Here is a 14,163-nt window from a genome sequence, read left to right on the forward strand (position 1 = left end):
TCGTCCTCAGCCTTCAAGTTCTAACTTGAAATAGCGAGGTCGAGGCCGGTACTTGTAAACTCAGAAGCAGAAGCGACCGTAACCATGGCATAAATTAAACAAAAAAGAAAGTTATCAACCGCTCCATGCAGATTTCCTTTTGAATGCTCTTATCAATTATTTCTTCTTCTTATCCTTCTTCCCACCAGCTAGCATCTCAAGATGGCCAGCCTTCTGCGCAAGACTGCGCTCCGTTTTCGCCACGAGGCCGGACGTGAGTTTCTGCCACAAGCGTTAGTTGAAGACTTTCCGCAGGTCGCCCTCTACCACAATACCTTATTCAGCTTAGCCTGCTTCACCAGCGATGCCTTCTTAGGCGCAACCTGGCGCGGTCCAGGCCTCGTTCGAGCAGCCGAGTTGGAACCACTGCGTTTTCGTCAGTCCATAGGTTTTCTCTCTGCATACGCGGGGCCCGGGCCACGCGGGACGTACCGTTTCGCCACGGCAGTGGTGGCCTTGCTCTTCTTCATCTGGCCCTGAGCCATGGTGATGGTATGACTCGCAAAGAGCGGAGGTGGATCTGGTGAAGCGCTGTACTGCCTGCAGCACAGAACACAGCGTTTGGGTGTGGAGGTTGATACAGGGAAAATTCCTTATCGACTTATCGAGCTTATCGCGGATCACGTGCGAGGGTTCTCATGGCTCGGCCAATCGGAGAATGGAATCTGGGAGAAAGGGAAATAATACAATCTGGTCATTGTTGAGGCGAAGACGACGGAGCGCCTTGGTTTAGCTGGACAGCAGCTACTTGCCTACATGGGTAAGTACCACGCATCATACCGAAGGCATTGCTAATCTGTTTGGAGGCCTGGTGCATTCTGGACGGAGTGAGCGCAAGAAGTCAGACACGACCGTCTACGGGATCTCAACAGACAGCGTTACGTTCAACTTCTACCGCATTAGCAAACGAAGCAAGTGGTGCTCAAAAGCATTGACCTGGGGTTACACTGATGAAGAGAATAAGGAGATCATTAGCATACTTCTGGGGATATCCAGTGAAGCCTCAAGCCAATCGCCGGTTGATTCGAGCTCAATTCGCCATCAGTTTAGCAGCTCAGCCGGCGATGATGACCCGATCGATGTGGCCATGGAGGGCTTGTAGGGGTAAGAGGGTTATTACACCACCCGCGCAAAAGTCTGTGTGCACTAGGCCCCATTACCATCACCCTAACAACCACCCACATTTTATTTTATTTTTTTCTCCTACGCCTCCCCTATGGCATCAATCGCTATCAACCTGAAATGGTATTTTAGTAAGATAACAAAAAGATCTGTATAGCGAAATATATAAAGGTTTAGTTTAAAGAGCATGGGATGTATGTTGAAAATTGGCCTGTATACTCACCTGGTCTTAACCCTATTAAACCGGTCTGGAATATACTAAAATTCGAACTTTTTTTTGTATATTTGAAGACTGATGTAGATAGGAAGATCTAAGGAGGATAGAGCCTATCTTAAGGAATATGTTAATACTGTATAGAAGGTGTTAGACTAAACGGAGATTGATATGTTAATATTAGGTATGGGAAGAAGGATAGATAAATTATATGCGAACCAGAGTTATTGTACGAAATATTAAGTAAGGGAACTCTATATATAAACCTGATTATTCAGTATATTGAATCTTAGTATGATCCAATAAGGATTGGTGGTGTAGGATATGTAACCATGAATATTCATAAGTATTCGATGGGGTAGGTGAAGCGGTATGCACACTGACTTTTGCCCCCTGTTGGTGCTGCTGCGGGGGCTGCTGGACAAAGGGGGAGGGGGGTACCAAGAAACCATGGTTCTACTAATCCGTTCTGGTTCAACCCCCTTCGGGAAATTTGACCTCTGGAAGATGTGCCGATCCAGCTGCCTCATGACTGGCGAGTACAAGTGCCCTCGTTCCCCATTGTAATGCTCGATCAATCAGAGCTTGCAAGCGGGACATTGGTCATGTGATTGGGACCTGATGGATGTGACCAAGCAACTTAAGAGCCCCTGAGCCTGCCTGACTGAGTGGTGTTGGGATGATATGATCGGATCTGGGCTTTCTGTCCATTATGAGATCAACTCTGTCTTGCTAGCAATCCCTTCAATGGGATCTAAAGGCCGTTTTGGAGGAGGTATATTTGAACTATGCAGTACGCGGCCATTTGAGAAGGTCATTGCAAATTTCTGTTCACCAGGTGATATGGACCTGAACCTGGAGCAATAGCGCACGCCTTGTAGCGTCGAAGACACAGAAACTCGACAATCAAGATTCATAATTGAGATCGAGGCTGCAGGAAGGAGCCCATAATCGGATATGCGGGGTGGACGATAAGGAATCGGAAAAGATGAAAAAGTACGAATTGAATTTACTTGCAATACAAGCTTACACCCTAAAGTCAAGGAGAACGGAACATTAAGGCATGAGACTTGACATTACAAGCATAGCCGATGACTTGGATTCCTTGGAACGTACATAAAAAAAAAACATGGTATGAAACGCACGCAAGCCCAGCTCAAGAAAGATAAAAAGTTAAAACATTCACGAAAAATAGAGGGGCCGTATTCCAGTCAGATATTTTGACCGAATTGACATCTAGAGCTCATTCAGGAAAGATACAAACAGAACCCAAGGCCCCCTCCCAGTGCAGAGGTCATTAGATGGAGAGGCGCTTAGAAAGCCATCAGCGCAACGAAAGCAGCAGCGACAACGCCGAAGCTCATGGTGGTGCGGCCAGCGGCGTTGAAGGCTGGAGGAGCGCTAGGGGTAGCGGTGGCAGTGCCGCTGGGGACCACAGGAACCACAGGAACAGAGCTGGAGGGCTTCAGAGGGCGGCGAGTGAGCGAGCTGGAGGGAACCCAAGGAGCGGGGGTGGTGACGGGGGCAGTGGTCACGGGAGCGACGCCAGAGCTGGTCTCCTCCGGGCACCAGGTGGTGGTGATCAGAGATGAGCCCCAGACAGTAGAGTAAGAGACGGCAGAGGAAGGAGAGGGAGCAGCAGAGACGGGAGGGGGGTCACGCTGGCGGTGGAAGAAGCCTCCTCAGGGCAGTAGGTGGTGGTCTTGTCATCAATGACGGTGACAATGGTGGCGGGAGCAGAGGAGGCAGGAGCGGAGGGGGGTGGGGGCAGCAGTGGACGAAGCCTCCTCGGGGCAGTAGGTGGTGGTCTTGTCATCGATCACGGTGACAACGGTGCTGGGACCAGAGCTGGCGCCCTTGGCAATGCCGAACTGGGTAGACCACTGGTAGGCACCAGTGCCCTCAACAACGAGGAGAATGCCGTAGTGGGTGGTGTCGACCTCGAGGTTGGAGGGAGGGGTCCAGGTGTATTCGCCGGAGTTGGGGATGTCCTCAACAATAGTCTGGAGAGGAACGACGTTGCTGCTGGGACCGCGCAGGAGGACCAGGGAAACGGTCTTGCCGAGGGTAGGCTCCCACTTGATGTGGTAAGGAGCGCCCTCAGGAACCTGCTCGTTCAGACCGGGAGAAGTAATGGCATTGCCGGTGGGGGGGCTTGCTGTAGTCGGGCTGGGTGTAGGCGGTAGCCAGAGCTGCGAGGGTGGAGATAATAGTGGCGGTAGTGAAACGCATATTGAACGATAGTGGGTGGACAAAGAATGACTGAGTTGGAATTCTCGGAAAAAAGAACGAAGAGGAAGCTAAAGCTTCGGAAGCACGAACGAGTGGCTTGTAGTAGGGAGTGACTGAATGAGTGAAAAGGAAAGAAAAGGAAAAAGAGGGCGCGGCGGAAAGGTTAACTATGAACTCGGGGAGGAGAGGGCAGTGCGTACTCCTCCCCTTCTCCTGTACCTGCAGGGTGGAGAGTCAACAACTCAGAGCCCCATCAGGGCCCAAATGCTAAGGGGCTGGTAGGGCCAACCAGAGGCTCCATTCTCCACGCGGTGGGCCCCTGAGCCAGGCACACTTACGCTTTTCGGTATTATGTTGTAAATATTCGCGCTTTCTTTTTGAGTTTACCGCATCGCAGACTTTGGGCCTTCCAAGCGAGGGTCCTCCACTCCACGGCTTATGTATAGACTCACTTTTGACTCTCATTATCCGCCCACAGTTATCATGAATATAGAGTCAGACAGGTCCACTGTGGCTATTCGAGAGAGACATCTCACCAGATATCCCTCGGTCGCGGATGATAGAACGAGTCAACCGACCAAATTGCGAGGACTTGGAGGAAGAAAATCAGGATGGGCTCCTGAATGCGACGGTGCCCACGAGGCAGTGGCTCGTGGCTAGTGTACATCGTGGAGTACAAGATGCGGCAGCACGGGCATTGGTTACATCGGTACTGTATTCTATCGTCCAAGCCACCTTTGGAGACTCTCCGGTATCTGTATTCCTTGCGAGGCTGTTCAGGCCCTAGTCTCTAGTGTATTTAGTGCTGGCCCCCTCCCCGCTATTTCATGCCCATTCACGGTCATTGGCGAAGCTTCCCGACGCGACTTTGTTGTGGGAGCCAGTCAGAGTGCGCCCCGGAATGTAGTAAGATTAAATGCCACAGCCCAACAAGGCGTTACATCCCAAACAGGGATGCAAGAATGGATCCAAAGCCACACTACGGAGTATGGAGCTCGACATGACAAATGATTACATCTTTAACTTCCCAGGACAACATAACAGCGTCCCTACATGGCACGATCACTCACGATCACTCAAGGGACAATCAAATGGTGCGAGTGCACATCTAAATCTCCCTTCAAAATACCAATACGGGTACTGTCAAGCGGGGCCTGGTTTCTCCGGGGAATAACCGAATCAGATCCCTCGCTCCCGATTTCCCTTCATTTCCCCGTCGGCCTGCATGGTCATTTCCCGCCGTACCAATTATATTTCCTACTTTTTACAAAGGCACAATCTTCTTTCGGACCCTGATGACATGACTTGTACAGAGTAGAAAGTCGATATACCAACCCGTCTCTGTGCCCTGATCCATCGCACAGACGATCGCGGCCGACAACTCCACACAGGAACCCATGAGATGGTGTAAACTCGCCGATCCCACTGGTTCGTTTGCGCAAACAGCCAAATCTACGGAAGGGATCAACCGTTGATCAGGGGCAACCCAGAGAAAAGGATGAGGGCAGCTTGCACGTACAAGACGATCCAAATCACTCGGTGCCCCAAAGAATACGTGGTGGTTGCAGGGACGACCCGTCGGGAAATTGGCGGTGTCTCACTCTGTTCGCCGCATTTGCCCCTGGAAATAGACCAGGCCAAGAAGTCCAAGTCGACCGAACATCATATTTTCTGTTCCTCGCGAGTGGAACTCAACGCGCAGCGATGTGATTGGCCAGCTGCCTGTGGTGCCTGGCTAAGAATTGGGTTGTTCCTGGAAGTCGTGCACACTATTGACCGTTGGTCCATGGCCCATGGTTCCCGGTGAGATCAACTCCTCGAAATAGCCTGCTGGTCGGGTCCACGGGCCCCTCCGCCAAAACAAAACAGTCCTAGTACAGAGTCTCGCCATCTCTTTCATCTGGGCAAGCCATTCGTCTCACCGATTAATCTCACGGCCAATCCGTCAATGGCGTTTTCGGTTAGCTCATGGCTTGGAACCTGGATGAGCCTCTCCGCCAACTCGGATAATTTTCTAGAAGAGGGCCTTGCGGCTGCGAGTGTCTCAGGTGTGCGGGTAAAAATGGTCCCCATACGAAGTACATCGACTGCCATGGTGGCCTTGCGCCAACTCTCCTTATCCAGCCAATTTCCAAATGGCAGTCATGCTCAAGAGTTAACGCCACGGCTGACCTGACTTGAATACGATACCGGTCTTTTGTCTCTGCGCCGCTGACAGATAAATCTGAAAAAAAAAAAGAAAAAAAGAAAAAAACCAAACAAAGCCCTGAACAGGATCGAAGATGACCGGAATTCTAAAGTTCTCGGGAACCGACCGAATCTGGCTTGTCCACATCGCCAGGAGACAAGGCTATCGCGATTCGAGATTAACGTCACAGCCGTAGGAACGCCACCAAATGCTCGGTCATTTGGCCTTCTGTAGGTCCACCCCTAAGACGCTCTAAATCTTCTAGCACGCGCCAAGTTCGGTCCATCCTATTTCCAGGCCCCTATCTATTTTTGCGTATGAGTGCCGGTGGATACTACAGAAACAGCCGGCAGCAGCCGAGCTAGCAGTCGTCTATAGGCGGGGGAAGCCAGACGCTGACTCCGCTTATGATACACCGTTTAACCCCTCCGAAGCTGCATTGTAACCAAAGCTGGTCCAACAAACTACCATCCGAGCTTTAGCTGCGGTTGTGGTACAAAGAGGCTAGGTCTCGCCCAAAAAAGACTTCTCAAAAGACCTTGATCTTTACAGAAGATCCCAGAGGTATCCCATGCTTAGCGAACATGCATTCAACACATCAGATGGGACATATCATGTGTATATTATGAAGGCATTATGACAGCCAGAGTATTGCTACGTAACCACTACCAACGAGGTCGCTTCAAGCCTCCACAAAACCGAAGCCGAGCCAGCTCGGGGCTTTCAGCCGCCACCGACTGCTGTGGGACTACCTATTCCACCCAGGTCACGGTCTTCGTCTGCAGGAACTCGTCATAACCAGAGGCACCTCCAAATCGGCCAAAGCCACTGCTCTTCCATCCGCCATGCGGCAGGACCGGCTCGTCATGCACGGTCAGAGAGTTGATATGGACCGCACTGCAAGGGATTAATCGTCAATTTCTAGCACAACGTGCCAGGATAATCTACTTACCCAGCTTCAATCTGCTTGGCAACCCGCAGTCCTCGGAAGAGGTTACTCGTGAAAACAGCAGAGGTCAAACCGTACTCAGTGTCATTAGCGAGCGCAAGCGCGTCCTCCTCCGAATCCACGACATAAAGCGACACGGTCGGCCCGAAGGACTCGGTCGCGTAAAGATCCATGCCTTTGTTCACTCCATCCACAATGATAGGCCGCATGCTGGTTTCGGCAGGCTCGCTAGCGGTCACCTCGCCGTACAACAGATTGGCACCTTGCGCCATCGCGTCGCTGACCAATTTCTTATTCTTCGAGATAGCAGCCGCGTTCACGCAGACAAGCGGCGGCGCATCCTTACCAAACAACTGCTCCGCCGTGGCAGCGAGCTTTATCCGGAACTCCTCAGCAACACTGCGCTGGACGACGATTCGCTCCGTCGACATGCAGATTTGCCCCGACTTAAAGTTCAATTAGCATCAGAATTCAAACCCAACTCCTCTCCCCAAAAGCCTTCAAAGGATTTCACCTACATGCATAAAGGATCCAAGAGCGCACTTCATCGCCGCCTTGTCCAAATCCGCATCGTCCAGCACAATAGCCGACGCCTTGCCCCCCAACTCCAACAACACCGGCTTGATATACTTACCGGCCGTACTGGCAATAATAGCCCCGACATTCGTGCTGCCGGTGAAATTGATCTTGCGTACGGCAGGATGCGCAATCAACGCGGTCGTGATCTGCGGCGCATCAGCCGCGCGATGGAACAGCACATTCAGACACCCCGCCGGCAGCCCCGCCTGGCGGAAGATATCGCCAAGCGCCCAGAAGCACTTGGGCGCGAGCTCGGAGCCCTTCAGCACGACCGTGTTGCCCGCCGCCAGGGGCAGAGCAACCGCGCGGGTACCCAGGATGAAGGGCGCGTTCCTGGGCAGATTGGAAATGAGTCGCTGTTACACAGAAATGCGGGAGAGGGCATTGCTTGTTGCAGCGCCAATTTCAAAAAGAATACAAATCACAATTTGTTGAAAGTAAGGCAGGGGGGGAAAGACTCACCAGGGAGCTATTGACAGGATAACGCCGTATGGCTCTTTGAAGACCATCGCGCCCTCGCCCTCGACGGTGGTGCTTGGGACAGAGCCCTCGATACTGGGAATGCGGGCCGCAAAGTCCTTGATGAAGTCGACGCCCAGGTGGAACGTTTTCTCGGCGAAGGGACGGCCAGCGCCGGTTTCCTCACGCTGGTAGGCGATGAGCTCCTCTTTGCGCGAGAGCATGATCTCGGCGGCATTGGTGAGGATATCGCGGCGAGCGTAGGCCTTCAGTTTGGCCCAGGCGGGGAAGGCTGCTTTGGCGGTTGCGACGGCGCGCTCGACGTCTTCGAGGGAGGCACTGGCGCAGTGGCCGGACAGTTCGCCGGTTGCGGGAGCGTGGACCTCGAATTTGAGCTCTGTGACTATGGATTCATTGTTGATAATCAGTGGCGTTACCAAGTTGGGAGTGTCGCGGTGGCGAGTCATTTTGGATGATTTTCCTTGAGCAATGTCTCGAGGGGTTCTGGTTCCTTTTTCTGGTCCCTTTCTGTCAAAGAAGAATCCTCTATGCAAGTCTAACGATAGGAAGCAGGAGAAAAAAAACCACGGATTGAGGGGTAGGTCGTTCCAAAGCTCGGGAAGATGATCTTGCCGAATGTGGAGGCAATTAGCGTGGAGAATGATAGAACCAATTGACAGGTCTGATCTGATCAATCGCTTCTCAAACTGGCGGGGAAACCACAGGGAAATGCACTTCTGATAGCTACCTCAAAGACCTGACTAATTGCCCCTTTTCAGAAATAAAGTGATGACCGATCTTGCGGAGCTGCAGAGGTGAAGAAATCTCCGGAAGCTTTCCGCAATGGCGGCTCCACTCGGCTAGTAAACCCGGGATATACAAAAAATGTAAGGGAAGACTCGAGACGGGATCGAGAGAGGAAAGAAGTTGAATGCGAGAAGCTCTGTGAGAATATGAACACCAAGTATGCTTTTTTCAAGGCCCTGTCTGAAATAAAAACCTTGTCCATCCCGCGCGCCTAGAAATGCTATTTCAAACCCGCCCCTTTAACCCCGCCACATTCTCAATCGGCCCAGATCTTAGTCTCGGTCGAGGAACCCGTCGTCATCGAAGCAAACGGACACACCAAATTCTGCGGTGGAGCTGTGTACGTCGTGTGCTTCGTGTGGGTCGTATGCGGCGGCTGCGCTGTATGCGTCGAGGGCGCGGCACTCCGCATGGATGGAGCCACGCTACTGGCGATACTGGCCCGGTCGTCCTCGATTGGGCTATTGACCAGGGTTTCGAGACCGGCATAGATGTCCTTGGAGCCGAAGCTGGAAATGGACATCTCGTCGTCGAACTCCTCGCCGTCGCGGCAGCGCCACTTGGCGAAGAGGTCGTTCTGGATCCAGATGACTTTGTTCAGGGCGCGCATCAGGGCTATCTTTTTCCTGAGGGAGAGCTGGGGGTGGCTGAACACGGCTTCGATGAACATATCGCAGATGTACCCGAGACAGGCGCTGAGGTGGATGTACTCGACGTTGAGAGGGTGTAGGCGCTCTTGTCCGCTGTGCATTCGACTAATAAAAAGAGGGTTCTGTTAGCCTTTTGGTCCCATTCCCATGTCCTGATAAGCTTCTTGGGGAGGGAGCGTGGGGCTCGTGACATACCCGACTCTGGCTAGGTACTTCCAGAAGTCCATGCCGGCTGGATCCTGACACAGTCGGGTGAGATACCAGCGCAGAAACATCTTCCGACGCCTGATCTGAGGGGTGTCCTCCGTCAAGAAGTCTTCTTCAAGCTCGTCCTCGTTGGCCGTCGTGTGGGTGTGGAATGCTCGGGAGGTGATATCCCACTGTAAGAGCTTCTTGTAGACCAGTGTGGTCACCGTCGGAATGAGCTGTTTCAAATACTTGGCTCCGTCTCGAAGCGCCTGTACATCCGCTGCAAGAGTCGGTTAGCTGAGCTGGAAGGCAACGACTCAGGCGTTGATCTCCGGACTGACCATCGCCCCAGTCTCAGAAAGTCATGCAGATACTTGATACGCTCCTCCAGGTTGACATAGAGCGATCGGCGATCGACATGCTTGGGCTGGAATTCTTCGCCTAAGCCATAATCCACAGAAGCCATGGTGACCGGGTTCAAAGCAGATCGACAAGATTTTTCAATCGGCGCAGGACCTGACGAGATTCGACGGGAAAGGAAAGGGAAGAAAATGGGGCGCCTCGTAGCGCACTGGACAGAATTTCATCCTTTATAGCCTCGAGTCACACCATGACATCCAGGTTCCCAAAAACCAGGCCACGGTGGATATCTTCAGACAGGGGAGATCCGGCATGCGGAACAGACCAATCGGGGCAGTGTACTTACGAGGCGTCTCTCCGAGACGAAGCCTTAACGGATAGAGATGATCCCTTGTGGTCACCCCACCTGCCGAGGCCCCAGTCCGCCCAGAGCCGGAACCACGGCAGAGCATCGTCTGTCATGGCCCGCTCTGAAACTGAAACGCTTCTACTCCACGTTTCCCACGTTTACCACGTGGAGGTGGCTGTTTGATTCATGCAACGCTTTTTTTTTTCTTTTCTTGGCTCATGGCCTCTTAGGTATCTTGGTCGCGGATCACCGTCAACCATATGACTTGATTAGAAGATCCTGGTGTCATCGAAAATAATTGGCTGCAGAGTAATGTGCTCGAGCAAGGATTAGCATATGAGCTCGATATCCCGGGGAACAGGACCGAATCCAGCCTAGGCCTTGCGAGCTAAGCGCGAATCTCATGGTTTTTTGACGTGTCCAAATCCCCAATCTCCACTCAGCGGCGCCGCCTCGGATCAAGGCGGAAAGACGAACTGCATGATGCGGTTCCCCCTAGAGATTCGACACATCCTATATCGATTGCAGCCTCTCGGAGACCCAGTATCAGATTCCCACTGGGTTCCCGCGTCGTTCCTCGCAGGATCTGGAAAACTCGTACGGCCGTTGAGACCCACCGAAATCGAACCCTCCTGTCATCCAAAAATGAGGCAGATTCTGGAAGCCACAATGGGCCGTGAGTGGGGCCCCCTTCGGAGAGAAGAGAAAGAAAATAACATGCCACTATGACACTATGAAACAAGGAAACAAGGGAAAATGGGAAAACGGGAAAAAGAAGAAAAGAAAAAGAAAGAACTCTTGTTTGCTGATTCGCACAAATCGTGAAAACACCCTCCATCTGAACCGTCTTTTTCCGATGTGAAGATAGCCACTCCGAGCAACCAAGCACTAGCGACTCGAAAAAAAACTATAAATCTCGGATTAGACCAAAAAAGACGATAAGAGAAGGAAACTCGACCAAAGACGTCAATCTGACCGATCCCTGGTTCATCAACTTCCCATGCATATGCATATCTACCCCTATTTACGCCTCGATGATCTCACGCCGGAGCGCCGGTCAACCTGAGACCCGCTAGCCCACAGCTCGGCTTTTCGAGGCACAAGAGGTGTTTTCTGGCCCGCGGCCGTGATGTGCGAGTCAAATCTATTTGACTTTATGCCGAGAAACTGACAGCTGCAACTTCCCGCCTCGATGCTTCTTTTACTCTCATATTCTAATTAATGGCGGAAAGGGGGCGTGGGGGAAACCGTTGCACTAGTTGAAGCGGTGTCACCAGCGGCGAACGAACCCCTCAATGTGCCAATGTGACAAAGAATTCATCACGTCCTGGCGAGGCTTATCGGACGGTAGATCCCCAATTCCGGCAGTCACCCGCGAATGGTCTACTCGGGGGGGTATGCGGAATTCGAATTTTAAAATGGAACTAACGAAGAGGATGGGGAACTGTCCATTGTCTAGCGCGGACCGTCCCCACTCACAAGGAAACGGTCGCGTTGCTGCGTGCCGCAGCTGCATCGTACAGGCCCTGGATATCGGCCTTCCACTGCTCTTCGTCCACACGCTGCAGGCGGCGGTCGTAGGTCATGAGCCCGTTGACCTCGCCCTCGACATCGGTGGTCTGGGTCCAGACGCCCCCGCTGCAGGAGAATCGGGTAACCTGGTCCTTAAGCTCGCTGAGTAGAAGGTGGCTGCGGTAGTTCCACGCTTCCACGGTAATATCAATTTCGTACGTCTGGTTGATGCTGTTGATGGCGTTCTGGTTGTTCCAGAGACTAGATCTTGGTCAATTGTGGATTTCATCTGGGGGCACCGGGACTCCACATACTGCTCGATCGAGACATTGTTGCCAAGACCGCCAAACTCGCCCTGGAATCCGATTCGGGTATCGTCGTAAGGGCTTGAGTTGATGGAGTAGAACGGGGTTCCGCATTGCGGATTAGCGTAGTGGTGGTTGTCCTTTTTTTTTAAAAAAAAAAAATGTAAGTTGATGCTCTTCGTTGTTCAACCTCATCTGTCTCATCGGGGTGCTACGTACGCTAAAGTCACCCGCGCCGTGGTCGTACCAACCTGTGGTGGAATCGACCAGCCGGGTTGGGTCTAGCTGCTTGACTCGAGCAGTCAACTCGATCTCGGGGTAATAGGTGGTAATCTGGCCCCACCCTTCGTTGTAGATGACCTGTATATATGCGTGAGCGGGGTTTTCAAGGGGAAGGAGGTTCGTTCGGCGCCCTTACCCAAGCGGCAATGCTGGGGAAGCTCTTAAGCTGGTTGACCAGGACTTCCAATTGACGTCCGAACTCCACTTGCTGAGCTGGGTCGGGCAGGATTGGCACAGATGTGCCGTTTGCCAGAGTCCGGGACTGGGATGGACGCAGAGCCGGCATGTCCTGGATGACTAGCAGGCCGAGTTCATCGCACGTCTGGTAGAAGAGCTCGGGCTCTACTTTGATCTGAAAGAAGGTCAGGATGGCATCTCTGAGGGCCAACATATTGCTACTTACATGCTTGCGAACCGTGTTGAAGCCAAGCTTCTTCAGAAGCTGGAGATCGTACACCATCGCCTCTTTTGTGGGAGGGGTGTAAATACCATCGGGCCAGTAGCCCTGATCGAGGGTGGCAAACAGGAAGATGAACTCGTCGTTCAGCAGAGGTCGGACAACGCCATTCACGGTGCCGCGTTCAATGGTACGGAACCCAGTATAGCTTTGGACCCGGTCTTGGCCCAAGATCACGGTGACCTTATACAGGTTGGGTGAATTGGGAGACCACAGCTTGGGCGACACAACCTTGAACTGGAATGGTCGGTTGGTCGGTCCTCGATGTGTGGCAACAACATGATCACCGTCGTGCACGACGACTTGGACGCTGGTGCTGACATTGGCAGCAGTGTGCACCGTGATGTTGACCTGGCCGTCCTTGTTACCATCGAGATCTAATCGGGAAATGTGGTTCATTGGCACAGGCTCAATCCAGACAGTCTGCCAGATACCGCTGCACGGAGTGTAAAAGATATGGCTTGGCTCCAGTGTCTGCTTTCCAATTGGGATGACATAGTCCCCACTGTCAGTGGGGTCATGCACGAAAACGAGGCTGTGATGTGTCAGTATTGTTTTGAGGGGAGAATTGGTTTTGAAAACAACTCACAGCTCGTTCTTCTGGCCTTGCTTCACAAACCGAGTCACGTCCACAGAGAACTTGAAGTATCCACCACGGTGGAAGCCCGCCTTCTGACCGTTGACGAAGACAGTAGCTTCGTAGTCCACGGCTCCGAAGTTGAGCAACACGTTCTGACCATCCCAGTCGGAGGGTACCTCAAAGGAGGTTGAGAACCATGAATACAGGGTATAATTCCCCTGAATGCCTGTTCAAAATGGTGAGCTTCGAGACCCGTGCCCGTGCGTATAGACAAGGAACGCATACCGGATAATCCACTTTCTAAACATGAAGGAATCAGCACCTCCTGCCCCAGATCTTGCCCAAATGGCGGGCTTTGCACCGCATCCAGGCCCGAGGCGTTCTGATACTGCCAGACCCCGTTCAGATTTTGCCACTGGGAACGCTGCAGCTGTGGCCGCGGGTACTCAGGCCAGGGATTGGTGCCGACTTTATCTGTCCAAGGGGTCGTGAGAGGGGGCTCCTTGAGGGCATACCCGGCAGCACGCCGGTGTTTGACAGATGATTGCTTCTCCGCACCTGGGAGGGCCAAGGCAGAGGCTGTCAGGAGGGAAACTAGAACAGATCGCAGCAGATGCATTGCTCCAGATGACGGGAAGTATTGGGCTCAAGGCGGGGATACCCACTACGAGATGTACGGATCCAGCCTCAGATACAAAGTCGGAAAGAAACCAAACGAATCCCACTATTGCAGGCAGAGACCTTTATATGTACTAGTTCGAAGCCTGCCTACGGAGGCCCATCATTACCGAAGCTCTAACTATTTGCGCCTATTGGCGTGGACCACGGAATGACAAGAAAGAGAACCTCCGGGCTTTGTGCGGTGCTGACGGGGCCAAGCACTAAGCAAT

At 52.5% G+C, this 14,163-nt stretch overlaps 5 protein-coding genes across 5 annotated transcripts; all 5 read right to left on the reverse strand.

Moving 5' to 3' along the window:
- Positions 1-156: 156 nt before the first annotated feature.
- N7468_001087 (DUF2462 domain-containing protein) lies at positions 157-524 on the reverse strand (the record flags this gene model as incomplete). Its single annotated transcript, XM_058470384.1, has 3 exons — positions 157-261; positions 315-405; positions 472-524. 3 exons carry the CDS (start codon positions 522-524, stop codon positions 157-159), a joined length of 249 nt encoding a protein of 82 aa, XP_058333525.1.
- A 2,164-nt stretch (positions 525-2,688) lies between these two features.
- Positions 2,689-4,072, reverse strand: N7468_001088 (GPI anchored serine-threonine rich protein; the record flags this gene model as incomplete). Its single annotated transcript, XM_058470385.1, has 3 exons — positions 2,689-3,036; positions 3,199-3,533; positions 4,060-4,072. 3 exons carry the CDS (start codon positions 4,070-4,072, stop codon positions 2,689-2,691), a joined length of 696 nt encoding a protein of 231 aa, XP_058333526.1.
- A 2,475-nt stretch (positions 4,073-6,547) lies between these two features.
- On the reverse strand, positions 6,548-8,249 carry N7468_001089 (aldehyde dehydrogenase; the record flags this gene model as incomplete). Its single annotated transcript, XM_058470386.1, has 4 exons — positions 6,548-6,692; positions 6,748-7,190; positions 7,263-7,656; positions 7,786-8,249. 4 exons carry the CDS (start codon positions 8,247-8,249, stop codon positions 6,548-6,550), a joined length of 1,446 nt encoding a protein of 481 aa, XP_058333527.1.
- Positions 8,250-8,845: 596 nt separating this feature from the next.
- On the reverse strand, positions 8,846-9,894 carry N7468_001090 (protoglobin family protein; the record flags this gene model as incomplete). The annotated part of the gene is made up of 3 exons (XM_058470387.1): positions 8,846-9,344; positions 9,435-9,708; positions 9,810-9,894. The coding sequence occupies 3 exons, from the start codon at positions 9,892-9,894 to the stop codon at positions 8,846-8,848; spliced, it is 858 nt and encodes a 285-aa protein (XP_058333528.1).
- Positions 9,895-11,612: 1,718 nt separating this feature from the next.
- On the reverse strand, positions 11,613-13,892 carry N7468_001091 (putative hydrolase; the record flags this gene model as incomplete). The annotated part of the gene is made up of 7 exons (XM_058470388.1): positions 11,613-11,910; positions 11,964-12,094; positions 12,174-12,314; positions 12,373-12,588; positions 12,640-13,228; positions 13,283-13,499; positions 13,559-13,892. 7 exons carry the CDS (start codon positions 13,890-13,892, stop codon positions 11,613-11,615), a joined length of 1,926 nt encoding a protein of 641 aa, XP_058333529.1.
- Positions 13,893-14,163: the final 271 nt, after the last annotated feature.

The sequence above is a fragment of the Penicillium chermesinum genome (assembly GCF_028974085.1).
Source record: "Penicillium chermesinum strain IBT 19713 chromosome Unknown utg000002l:1.0-5270490.0:1.0-5274688.0, whole genome shotgun sequence".
Classification (NCBI taxonomy): Eukaryota; Fungi; Ascomycota; class Eurotiomycetes; order Eurotiales; family Aspergillaceae; genus Penicillium; species Penicillium chermesinum.